Genomic DNA, 10,838 nt, shown 5'->3' with positions numbered 1-10,838 from the left:
CTGATACCAATAAAATACTATATCTAATTGTCAGTACATCTACTCCCCCAGTCTCTATCTCTTGTTACTATTACAGACTCATGCTGTGCACATGCACCAGTTATAGTGATCCATTGAAGCAATGATTACTGTAAATTCTTCTCTCATACATGTTATACAGGTACAAGTACACTCTCATACATGTTATACAGGTACAAGTACACTCTTGCATATGCAGTGAATAGGCCATCACAGTTATTCTAGGAAGCTCTAAGTGCATTGATGCTGCCACAACTTGTAAAATTGAACTTTAATAATGGACTAGCTTATATTAGGACTGCTACTTCAATTTTGATGAATTAAAGATTACATATTAACTAGTAGGTACATGTATGCTTGATGTGGTCCTTACCTGACATAAAGTGTCTTCACATCTTGGTCTGGTCTGATGTTCATCTTTCGATAAAATTCCTCAAATTCTAAAAAAAAAAAAAAAACGATAATAATGACTGTAAAATTCTTGGGTAATTTATAAAAATTGAAACGAAGATCCATTAAAATTACATAACCTACCGTCTGGTTTGTAAACTACTTTGAGAGTGACAGTCTCTCCAGCTGTCTTCAGAGCTTGGGCTGCCGTCTCGTGTGACCAGGTCTCCAAATTCTGCCCGTTAACCTGTCGTCATGGAAACCATAAAACCAGCCCTACCCACTACAATTAAACCTCACCTCCAGGATCATGTCTCCGACTCGTAACTGACCGTTATCAGCAGCCACGCCTTCTTTTGAGATCACGCTAATGAAAATACCGACTTCCTCTTCTCCTCCGATAATGTTGAACCCAAGCCCCACCCCCTCTGGTCTGCTGAGGGTGATGATGCGAGGTTTATCAATAAGTTCTTTGTCAGCTGGAGCCTGGAGAAGGAGAGAAAGGACTTTAGCCTGAAACAAATAGAAAGAACAGCTGGTAGTAGGTGCACGTGTATGTATATGTACAGTATATGAACACACACACCAACATTGCTGGATACATTCTCCCTCCCCCTCTCTCTCTCTCACCTTTCCCTCGTCAGAGGTGACAGTTATGTCCTGAGGCAGTGAATTCTTCTCTATCTTCAGCGTCACTTCTTGTCCTGTTGCTTTCAAAATGGCCACAGCGTCCTCATGGTCAATCTCCACCATGTTCTGTCCGTTCACTTCTAGGACTCTGTCCCCAACCTCAAGCTGTCCGTCCTGATCGGCCACACCTCCTTTGGTTATCTTTGTAACAAATATTCCGTTATCGTCAAGAACATGTTGATTCCCTGTGTAAGGAAAATGAACAACATAGAATTATAAAAATGGCTACCATTTACATCTACTATCCTCCATAAGGAGCTATTATAATAATAATTATGTTATTGGCGTAAGATTAATATTACTAGCAGGCGCTTGCCAATTTAATATTTATTTAGTAAAATCAAAATAATAATAATATTTAAAGGATGCTTATATAAAATGACCTCCACATAAAGGACACCTCTGGTATAACAGAGCAGCTTTCTTGTACCAAAGTGTCCATTATAAAGAGGCTAGTCTGTACATGTACATCAGTAGCAGCTGCTCACCTTTCCCTCCAGCTATACTGAACCCGAGACTAGTCCCTCCATTCTTGTTGAGAGTAATAACTGTGGTGGGACTGTCACCGCCTGTGAACTGGGCGGGGGGAGGGGGAGGGGAAGAAGTGTGCTCCTTTATCATGACAGGAGGATCATCCAAATCATCAACACTAGCAGGACTCCAGACACGATCTAGGAACCGCCTGATACGCTGGAAGAGGAAGAGAGAGAGAGAGAGAGGAAGGGAAGCAGTCAAAAGAATATGTACACAAACCTAACATACATTTACATTCAACACACATACAGTACAGTATGTACATGTACATACACTTGTAATACACATACAGTGTATGTACATGTACATGTAACACAGATATGTACATGTACATGCATATATCATGTACATGTACACGTTCTTTAATCTAAAGCATTAGTTCAATTGTACAAGTAGACACTACATCATTAATAGATTGGAGCGGTCATTATAACTTAAAACAACAGAGGAGTAGGCGGAAAATAAACTGATAAAAGAAGGTCAGCAAGACAGCATAAGAAGAGAGAGGGAGAGGGTGAGTGAGAAGAGAGAGAGAGGGTGAGGGTGAGTGAGAAGAGAGAGAGAGGGGGGGGGTAGGATAATAAAGGCTATACCAAAGTGACGGTGAGTCCAGCGTTTCTAAGAGCATCAACAGCATCATTATGAACAACATCAACGAGAGGAACATTATTAACTGAGAGCAGCTGGTCTCCAAGCCTAATAATAATAAATGATCAATTATAAATACATACACAGTCACACGCATGTACATGTACATGAGTACATAATGAACTAATACAATACAGTACAATACAATACAATACTATACAATACAATACAATACAATACAATACAATACAATACAATACAATATAATACAATACAATACAATACAATACAATACAATACTATACAATACAATACAATACAATACAATACAATACAGGTACTCCTATTGTGAGTGGGTTACACCTATACTTACTGTAGTAGTCCGGAACGTTCTGCCGGTGAGCCAGGTGTAAGACGAGTTATGAATATACCAGTCTCTCCAACTGCATGAGGGTTGTCTGTTCCACCTGCTACACTTAACCCAAGACCTCTTCCTTCCTCCTAAGATGTATTGGAATCCATTGAGTAATGTAATGTACACTTACCTTCTGAATGACAACTGTGTCCTCTCTGATACTCTATAGGAAGGAGAGGGAAGAGGGAGAGAGAGAGAGGGGGGAGAGAGAGAGGGAGAGAGGGAGAGAGAGAGAGAGGGAGAGAGGGAGAGAGAGAGTGAGAGAGATAGAGAGTGGGAGAGATATGGATTAAATTACAAGTATAATAATAAGTTAACTACTACAACCACAAATAATTAGCTCACTTGTGAAGAGGGTTGGAGTAACTCTTCAGTTGCTGGTGACTAAAAAAGGAAAGAGAGAGAAGCCATTAATGATGATAATAATAGGTACAACAAAAAGACTGTAACACATTCCTTGCATGCACATGTACTTAATCAATTAAAGCAATCACTACAAGATCTGTATGTGTGTGTGTGTGTGTGTCCAAGTTTTATACACATGTAGGAGTGACTGCCAATTGTTTATACTTCCAAGGAGAAGGCTGTAGGTGTATTTTTAAACGAAATATTCTCTCAATAATAATATGATAATGATGATAATAAATGAATCAACCATTGAACATAGTTATGATTATATGGATTTAGAGGAAAGAGAGGGGGAGGGGGAGAAAAAGATAAAATAATAAAGAAAAAAAAAACCTAAAAAATATCACTCCATCTCACTTAAACAGCACACACACATACACACACACTCTCTCCCTCTCTTTAAATCAGACCACTAATTCTCCATTCTCATATGACATAATCACATAGCAACTGACAACTGATCAGTGTAATATGATTATGACACAAGAGGAAGAAGAGAAGTGAGTGAGTGAGAGAGAGAGAGAGGGTGGGTGGAATAGAGAGAGACTGTCTATTAATCAAAAGGTCGCTTCACCTGGCTTTTAGATTGTTCCTTCTTTTTATCGGCCTATGAGAGAAGAGAGAGAAAGAGAGAGGTAGTAGGAGAGGTCACACCACATTACACTCGAAACAACAGCAGTACAAATTACTGATCACTATAATGCTGACAGAGTGAGTGGGGGAACAATAATGGGCACAATACTTAACAGTATTCAAGAGAGACAGGGCAGACTACATGTACCAGGAATGCATGCAACTAGCCAGTAAAAGGAAGAGTATGTACATGAATGCTTACATGGACACTGGGGGCAATGGTATGCTGGGCAAGACGACGGACGTTGACTGGTATGGGTGGGTTTGAGTCCTCCCACTTTTCAGCAAGTTTGCGTGTCTCCTCGGTTTTAACGTCGACTGGTTTAGCAGCATTCTCAAGAGTGACTTCGTAAAACTCTTGAATATCTGTAGACAAAAGAAATCATATCATAAACAATTTTAAATGTAATTACCCCTCCTCCTTACCAAGAAGTGCTTGGAAAAGTCGGGACCTGATGGCGACTATAGCTTTCCTTAATGTCTCCTGGAGTTCTTCAGAGCCGGGTTGTCTCTCTAGGTTGGTGCAGTATTGCTCCAACAGCTCCAGTGCGCGGTATGCCTCTAGAGAAAGATGAGGTGAGATCGAGGGGTCAAATTCGAGCCGGCCTTCTTCTTACCTTGTTTCGAAGGCATCTTTAGAGATCGGTCCTTCTTTACTGCAGCAGATAAAAGAAACAGTGATAAGGGAGTCCCCTCCTCTCTTCCTTTCAAAAAGACAGGGACAGAGCAGCAGAATCAACGGGAAAGACAACAGAAAAGAAGTGTTACCTTTTCTTTCCACCTACCCCGCAATGAGAATCACGTGATCACACCTTGACGCGTCATAAGATTAGCTATGACTCACTATGACGTAGGCTTATCTAATTAGCCCCACCTTCCTTTTGCTAGAAGCATTGCTGTTTTGAAATAATACCATTCAGCAGTTATTTGCTGTGGGGAAACAAGACAAAGATCATGGGACAACTCCTCTGTGGACTTAAAGACTATCTATTCACTAAAAAATCAGTCAGACTCCTAATGATAGGTAAAAAATAGAGAGAAATGGGTCTTTGAACCCTTTATCATCTTTTGTAGGATTAGATGCAACAGGAAAGACAAGTATTCTCTACCAATTGACGCTGGGGGAACTGGTAACGACTATACCGACAGTTGGTAAGTGGCTGAACTTAAAATTATAGCAAGATTCAGTTGGTTTAGTTGTGCAGCACGGGAAAAATTATACTTGACTTGTTGTGTGGGTATAAAATTAAGTTGTTTTTGCTCCAGGCACTTTCAGTTTCATTATGCAAAAGAAATTGCTCATTGCATTATTTACCAGTTTTTTTTTAATTTTTGTCAAAAGGTTTTAATGTAGAAACAATCCAGTACCAGAATGTGAATTTCACAACGTGGGATGTTGGATCTCGCAGTAAAATAGTACGTAATAATGTTGAATTAAAATGTATTCCAATATTCTTATTTTCTCCAGCGTCCATTGTGGGCACATTATTTTCAAAACCTTGATGCTCTGATGTTTGTTATCGACAGCAAAGATGTTGAACGCATCGAGGAAGCAAAGGATGAGCTATGGAGAGTGATAAGATCAGCTCAGCTACCTTTGTCAACTGTGATACTCATCATGGCTAATAAGCAGGACTTGCCTGATGCACTATCAGTGGATGAAATAACAAAGAGACTCGACTTGGAGAATATTAGGAGTAGAAGTTGGCGTAAGCAGCTGCACATGTTTCTCTAGTTATTTATCTTCTTTTTTTCTTAGACATAACTGGATGTAGTGCAGTGACTGGTGAAGGGCTGTATGAGGGACTGGATTGGCTTCATTTCAAACTGACTGGGAAAGCAACAGAAGAATATATTAAAAAGCCAATGAAAGAGGCAACTAATGCACTTTTCTCAAATCAGAACTAATGATTATAAAAATCTTGTATATTACTTCTTTTGTAAATCATGTTTTATTTTATCGTTTTATCAATTTATTCAATCATGAAAATGACAAACACCTTTCTAACAGTTAGTAATGAGTGTACTGGTATAAAAACAATGAAAATACTGCTTCATATCACTAATCAGGATTTGGAGTACTATTTACAACTGAGCTGAATTCTCTGACCCTTATAGGCTCAGCCTGGAATGTTTATTGCATTCATAGTAATGCTTCTTTGGTCATGTTCTATTTTTAGAACACAATTTAATTACCACGTGTACATCCTGCAGACACGTAGCAGAAATCTACTCATCAGAAGTGACAGCATAAACAGATTTTCTTATATAAATAACTGATGCTATCTTTACTACAATAGTATCACTTGCAATCTTCAAATAAGTTTAATAAGAATGGGGAACTCTTTGATGAGAAAATGGTTTGGACAGAAAGAAGTCAGACTGCTCATAGTAGGTTTAGATGCTGCTGGAAAAACAACTATGCTGTATAAGCTTAAATTAGGTGAAGTCGTAACCGTTATACCAACCATTGGTAAGTCAGTGTCACTATTATAACTGAATGAGCTATCACTGTTGATATATATTTACTGTTGATATATGGATCATGTTTTTAGGTTTCAATGTTGAGACAGTCAATTATAAGAGTATCAACTTCACTGCTTGGGACGTTGGCGGAAGAGATAAAATAGTAAATTATGATCACTCACAGAATTAAATATTTCATTCCTGATCTTTTTTGCAGCGTCCATTATACAGACACTACTATCAGAATACTGATGCATTCATTTATGTGATTGACAGCAATGATAGAGAAAGGTTGGACGATTGTCGCGAGGAACTTCAAAAAATGCTAGCAGAGGAAGAACTCAAAGATGCTCCATTTCTGATACTAGCAAACAAACAAGACCTACCGAATGCAATGAGCACTCAAGATATCACAGAGAAACTTGAACTCCACCAAATCAGAGACAGAAAATGGTGTAAGTTTATTATGTCCATGTATGGATATTGGTATTTTTAGACACAATGATATTAATTTACATTCTGCTACAGATATACAGGGAGCGAGTGCAATAAAAGGGGATGGTCTGTATGAAGGACTTGACTGGTTGACTTCAATTCTAACGGGAAAGGCAACAGTTGATGCAGTTAAAAAACCTGTTGCCGAAACAGGAAAGAGCTTTCTCTCGTCAATCTACTCGAGTTTTTCAGAACTCTTTAGCAAATCATAACATAAAAATCATACCGTAATATATGATGTTTTTTATTGTGTCAAAGTAAAATAAAACTACGTGCAATTTTGTTCAGTTCCAATTATTATTATTATTATTTTGAATGAGGCGTGAGAACTAAAAACCTTAAAATATCGGAGAGAGATAAGACCCCAATAGCATGACGATCAGTATTAACAATCACAAGACGATGAACCTGTGGAAGAAAAAGAAAGAAAACAAAAATCTTACAATCAATCTGCTCATAACTCAAAAATTCATAGTCGGAATCAGCTCAAACTCTCTACACAGCATAAAGACATCAATATGTATCAGAAAATGTAATAAAAATTGGGGGTGATTTCGGAGCCATTTTTCAGAAAAAAGCATGGGCTATAGTACAAGGAAATTTTCAGATTTTGGCTCATTTTTAAAAATGGCCGTAACTTGAAAAGTTTTTGTCGGAATCAGCTCAAACTTTCTACACAGCATAAGGACATCAATATGTATCAGAAAATGTAATAAAAATTGGGGGTCATTTTTTAGCCATTTTTTGGAAAAAACCATGGGCTATAGTACAGGGTATTGTATACAATGTATTATGTAGATACTTTTGATTCAACAATCTTCTTAATAATGACTCCTAATTTATCACTCGGTAGGCAAGTAAGGACACCCTCAAATCCCTAAAAAACAAGACACAAAATAATTCAAAAAATCCAACAATAAACAGGCTCTACCTGAGCCCTGTGCTTCAAAGCATCCCTCAATGACACATCAAGGTTATTGTAAGTTCTCTCTGCAGCTAAATTCTACAAAGAAGGCACACAAAATGAACCAGATACAAGTAATGGAGGACAGTATACTACAAGGAATGAACTTACAATGACATCAAACTTGGCATAAATGTCAGTTACTTTCCCTAAAAACAATTGAAGATAATATTATTCATAATGTGTACACACACATGTACATGTATATAGGATTGACTGAATGCAGTAAAACGCATACAGTTGTTCATAGTAACACACAAATATAAACAGAATCACAATAAAATAGAGTAAATATCATGAGCAAATACTACACTTTAAATTCATTATTTATACAAATTGAAGCATTATCAATCTTTCAATTAGATTTTATCAGTTGCATTACCAAAGCTATCGACTATTGGCAGGGCTGATACTCTTCGCTCTGTAAATTTGTTTAAAGCTGTAATTATTGGTGTATCTGATGTGACCTGAATAATAATAAAATATAAGTTAAATTAATTTAAAATATATCTTCTCTCACTGTGGCTATATCTTTATAACTACCGATCCCTAACTCCTCCAATGACTGACTCATATAAGATGGCTGCTTCTCATGAAGTAACTAAAAAACACATTAAAAGGATAAATAATAATAATAATAACAATAATAATAACAATAATAATAACAAAATAATAGTGAATATAATAATAATATAATAACTCATATACATTACTCCTGGTGGATGTGCAGCAGCTTACATTAAAGTACATGAAGTGAAGGATGCGTTTGTGTGTGGCTATGAACAGAGAGTTTCCAGAACGTTGATCGATGATTGGCAAACGATGAATTTTATTTTCCACTAAGATCTTGACAGCTTCATAAAGACTAAGAGAGAGAGAGAGAAAAAGAGAAAGAGGGGGAGAGAGAAGAAAGGAGATACACATAATTATAAGATTTGTCACTCTAAACCATCTTACCTTTCCATTGGATCAATCTGCACTAGTGTAGATGTCACTTTAGCTATCGTCGCTTCTGATACTAAAAATAGACACGGTTATAAATAGTAACATGGACTCATACCTCTCCAGGTCTGAATGGTCTGCTCTTCCAGTTCATCCATTCCAACCTACGGGTGGAGAGGTCATGTGACAATCATGTGATATGTAGACTTACAATTGGCGACTTGTAATACGTCTTCAATATGTTAATAAAGTCAGTAATGGTAAGCATTCCTGTTAAAAAAGAAGAGCTTTAAACTTACACCCAACACTCTCTCTCCCCCTCCCCCTCTCTCTCTTCCTTACCAACAAACTTGTTATTGTTACTGTCCCAAAGTGGAGCTGACCTAACACCTGTGAGGGGTGTGTTAATTGTATGTATAAATGCAATGAAATTCAATGCTATGCTATGAATGTGACAATAACAGGCCCTGAACAATAAGAAACACATGTATTGCATGTGCCTCATCTGCCCTGGGCCATTGTTATTCTAATCTATGAACTTTTGTCCTTCAATAACATCATTACTGTAACATGTCTCCATACAAGTAACAGTACAAATGGCCGGCCCAAAAAAGGCAGTGTGTGTGCGTGATAATACTATCATTAATAGTCTTACCATTTATCACCAGAGCATAAAACGCCTTCTTTACCTACATATACACATACAATATTAAAAGATGTGTTAATGGGAGGGTGAGGTTGGAGTCAATTACTTTTAGTTTTGTATCAAAGACGACAACTTTAGTGCTCTCTGGAATCAGGTCATAGCAGGTATGAGATTTAAGGAATTTAGAGTATAACTCCTCCGAAGCTAACGTGTTAAAATACAATTGTTAATTATTGCACACACACAAAGAATGAATTATTGTGTGTGTTGTGTGTGATAATAGAATGAGGACAGTGTGTGTGCTTACATGGCTTCTCAGTTTCAGTCTCACGAAACTAAAGGGAGAGAAGGAGAAAGGGAAAGAGGGGGAAAGGGAGAGAGGGGAGATGAGCATTGACAGTCATAAACACAAAGTTCAAGTGTAACTCAATTCTTACCACATCTTTCATATCAAATGACAGTGACCTTGGTTTGGACTCTATGACACTCCATCCTCCTTCCCCGTCTTCATCTCTGAGGTACATAGTCTCTCCATTGCTGGTGGAAGCAGGTACATAATCACGAAAAGAAGGTAACCCGAGACAAAAACTGGATCCGTTTAACTCTGAAGGCTTTGTGTGACCATCATAGTCAAGAGATTTAGACCTCTCTCCTCCTCCTCTCCCTTTTCCCTCCCCACGGCCCGGGGGAGCATAATGGCGTCTTGCTTTATCAAGCTCCTCTATTGAGACAGGTTTAGAGCCAGGGGAACGTGGGTGTGGCTTCGGTGGAGACGTAATGACGTTGGCAGTGCCTGGAAGAGTGGAGGGGTCTGTAGTTTCGAGAGAAGGACTTCGCTGAGGAGCGTTAAAACCAACTTGGACATTATAAGGTCTCACAGTGACTATCTCTGGCTCACCCCCGGGTTTGACTAGAGGGGAATACCCTCCCGAAGCTCCGCCCACTCTCGTTTTATTAGACCCAACGTGTTTCGGAACCGGTGGACTTTGACTCATTTTTGTTAATTTCGGGAGGAGAGAGTTCTGTAGGTCGGAATAAGGGCGGGGCTGATCAGAGGAAATGGGAGTGACTGGAGTATCACGTCCTTCGGAATTTACTTCGGTGAAAGTATCAGATTCTTTAGGTTCTGGGGAACTAGGAGCAGTAGAATAACTGCTCTCACCTAAAAATAAATAAAAAAGAAATTGTGCCGTTACTATAGGTGTGAAAAATTAACGATAATTTGTAATTAATATCTATTAGTCATGCTTTTTATCCATTGTTTCATGAGGTTTAGACTCAGCAGTGATTACATTTGAACAGTGAGTGAGTGCGTGACGCTAGTAGCTACCATATTGTGTTTACTCCATTACCTGTAGCATCAATTCCTTCATCAGAACTGGCCTAATGTGAGCAAAAAGAGGAACAGTTTGTTACGTAGGCACAAAAGCAAACCACTCTACCTTGTCTGGATCCTCTCTAATGGTGACAGCTCCCTCCATAGTCCTAAGAGTGAGAGAGAGAAAGCTGGGAACAGAGAATAATCACAAGATGATAAGAGTTTAAAGGGCAATGAGAAGGTGTGTCGAGAAAGTGGGTGGGGTCTTTAATTAATTAATTAAAATAGGCGTGGTTAACTTTAAATTGCGTGGGTGTTTAATGAACTGATT

At 38.3% G+C, this 10,838-nt stretch overlaps 3 protein-coding genes across 5 annotated transcripts; 1 reads left to right on the top strand and 2 right to left on the bottom strand.

The window, feature by feature from the left end:
* Window positions 1-364: 364 nt before the first annotated feature.
* Window positions 365-4,495, bottom strand: LOC100639767 (disks large homolog 2-like). 2 transcript variants are annotated; one of them, XM_020001772.1, is made up of 13 exons: window positions 4,294-4,495; window positions 4,103-4,237; window positions 3,879-4,042; window positions 3,618-3,650; window positions 2,981-3,019; window positions 2,766-2,798; window positions 2,594-2,721; window positions 2,226-2,328; window positions 1,587-1,788; window positions 1,039-1,283; window positions 709-921; window positions 553-655; window positions 365-458 (listed from the first exon to the last, which is right to left on the bottom strand). In XM_020001772.1, exons 1-13 carry the CDS (start codon window positions 4,307-4,309, stop codon window positions 388-390), a joined length of 1,485 nt encoding a protein of 494 aa, XP_019857331.1. In that variant the 5' UTR covers window positions 4,310-4,495; the 3' UTR covers window positions 365-387. The 2 variants fall into 2 exon arrangements, with proteins under 2 accessions (XP_019857331.1, XP_011407680.1); XM_011409378.2 differs by having other exon boundaries at window positions 709-894; window positions 4,294-4,494.
* Window positions 4,496-4,548: 53 nt separating this feature from the next.
* Window positions 4,549-6,931, top strand: LOC100639641 (uncharacterized). The gene is made up of 9 exons (XM_020001141.1): window positions 4,549-4,700; window positions 4,751-4,828; window positions 5,019-5,092; window positions 5,145-5,385; window positions 5,436-5,581; window positions 5,960-6,149; window positions 6,232-6,305; window positions 6,360-6,597; window positions 6,671-6,931. The coding sequence occupies exons 1-9, from the start codon at window positions 4,631-4,633 to the stop codon at window positions 6,847-6,849; spliced, it is 1,290 nt and encodes a 429-aa protein (XP_019856700.1). The 5' UTR covers window positions 4,549-4,630; the 3' UTR covers window positions 6,850-6,931.
* LOC100639517 (5'-AMP-activated protein kinase subunit gamma-1-like) lies at window positions 6,814-10,744 on the bottom strand. 2 transcript variants are annotated; one of them, XM_011409362.2, is made up of 17 exons: window positions 10,632-10,744; window positions 10,542-10,572; window positions 9,627-10,351; window positions 9,497-9,524; window positions 9,296-9,393; window positions 9,199-9,232; window positions 8,886-8,933; window positions 8,755-8,813; window positions 8,662-8,707; window positions 8,559-8,619; window positions 8,340-8,466; window positions 8,122-8,202; window positions 7,984-8,068; window positions 7,713-7,750; window positions 7,569-7,640; window positions 7,440-7,514; window positions 6,814-7,045 (listed from the first exon to the last, which is right to left on the bottom strand). In XM_011409362.2, the coding sequence occupies exons 1-17, from the start codon at window positions 10,668-10,670 to the stop codon at window positions 6,944-6,946; spliced, it is 1,749 nt and encodes a 582-aa protein (XP_011407664.2). In that variant the 5' UTR covers window positions 10,671-10,744; the 3' UTR covers window positions 6,814-6,943. The 2 variants fall into 2 exon arrangements, with proteins under 2 accessions (XP_011407664.2, XP_019857328.1); XM_020001769.1 differs by having other exon boundaries at window positions 8,559-8,613.
* Between the last annotated feature and the right edge of the window lie 94 nt (window positions 10,745-10,838).

Source organism: Amphimedon queenslandica, unplaced genomic scaffold, assembly GCF_000090795.2.
Source record: "Amphimedon queenslandica unplaced genomic scaffold, v1.1 AMPQUscaffold_13514, whole genome shotgun sequence".
Classification (NCBI taxonomy): Eukaryota; Metazoa; Porifera; class Demospongiae; order Haplosclerida; family Niphatidae; genus Amphimedon; species Amphimedon queenslandica.
The sequence above is the reverse complement of the archived record's forward strand: the minus strand, read 5'-3'. Positions and strand labels throughout refer to the sequence as shown.

What these genes read in the sequence shown, in the direction of transcription:
- LOC100639517 (XM_011409362.2), bottom strand. Translation starts at nt 10,670, where the DNA reads ATGGAGGGAGCTGTCACCATTAGAGAGGATCCAGACAAG. An exon ending in TTAGAGAGGATCCAGACAAG is followed by an intron (nt 10,573 to 10,631) that starts GTAGAGTGGTTT and finishes TGCTCACATTAG; the next exon opens with GCCAGTTCTGATGAAGGAAT. An exon ending in CATTTGATATGAAAGATGTG is followed by an intron (nt 9,525 to 9,626) that starts GTAAGAATTGAG and finishes CTCTCCCTTTAG; the next exon opens with TTTCGTGAGACTGAAACTGA.
- LOC100639767 (XM_020001772.1), bottom strand. An exon ending in ACTTTTCCAAGCACTTCTTG is followed by an intron (nt 4,043 to 4,102) that starts GTAAGGAGGAGG and finishes TTTTGTCTACAG; the next exon opens with ATATTCAAGAGTTTTACGAA. An exon ending in CCATTGCCCCCAGTGTCCAT is followed by an intron (nt 3,651 to 3,878) that starts GTAAGCATTCAT and finishes CTTCTCTCATAG; the next exon opens with GCCGATAAAAAGAAGGAACA.
- LOC100639641 (XM_020001141.1), top strand. Translation starts at nt 4,631, where the DNA reads ATGGGACAACTCCTCTGTGGACTTAAAGACTATCTATTCACTAAAAAA. An exon ending in TATTAGGAGTAGAAGTTGGC is followed by an intron (nt 5,386 to 5,435) that starts GTAAGCAGCTGC and finishes TTTTTTTCTTAG; the next exon opens with ACATAACTGGATGTAGTGCA. An exon ending in AATCAGAGACAGAAAATGGT is followed by an intron (nt 6,598 to 6,670) that starts GTAAGTTTATTA and finishes ATTCTGCTACAG; the next exon opens with ATATACAGGGAGCGAGTGCA.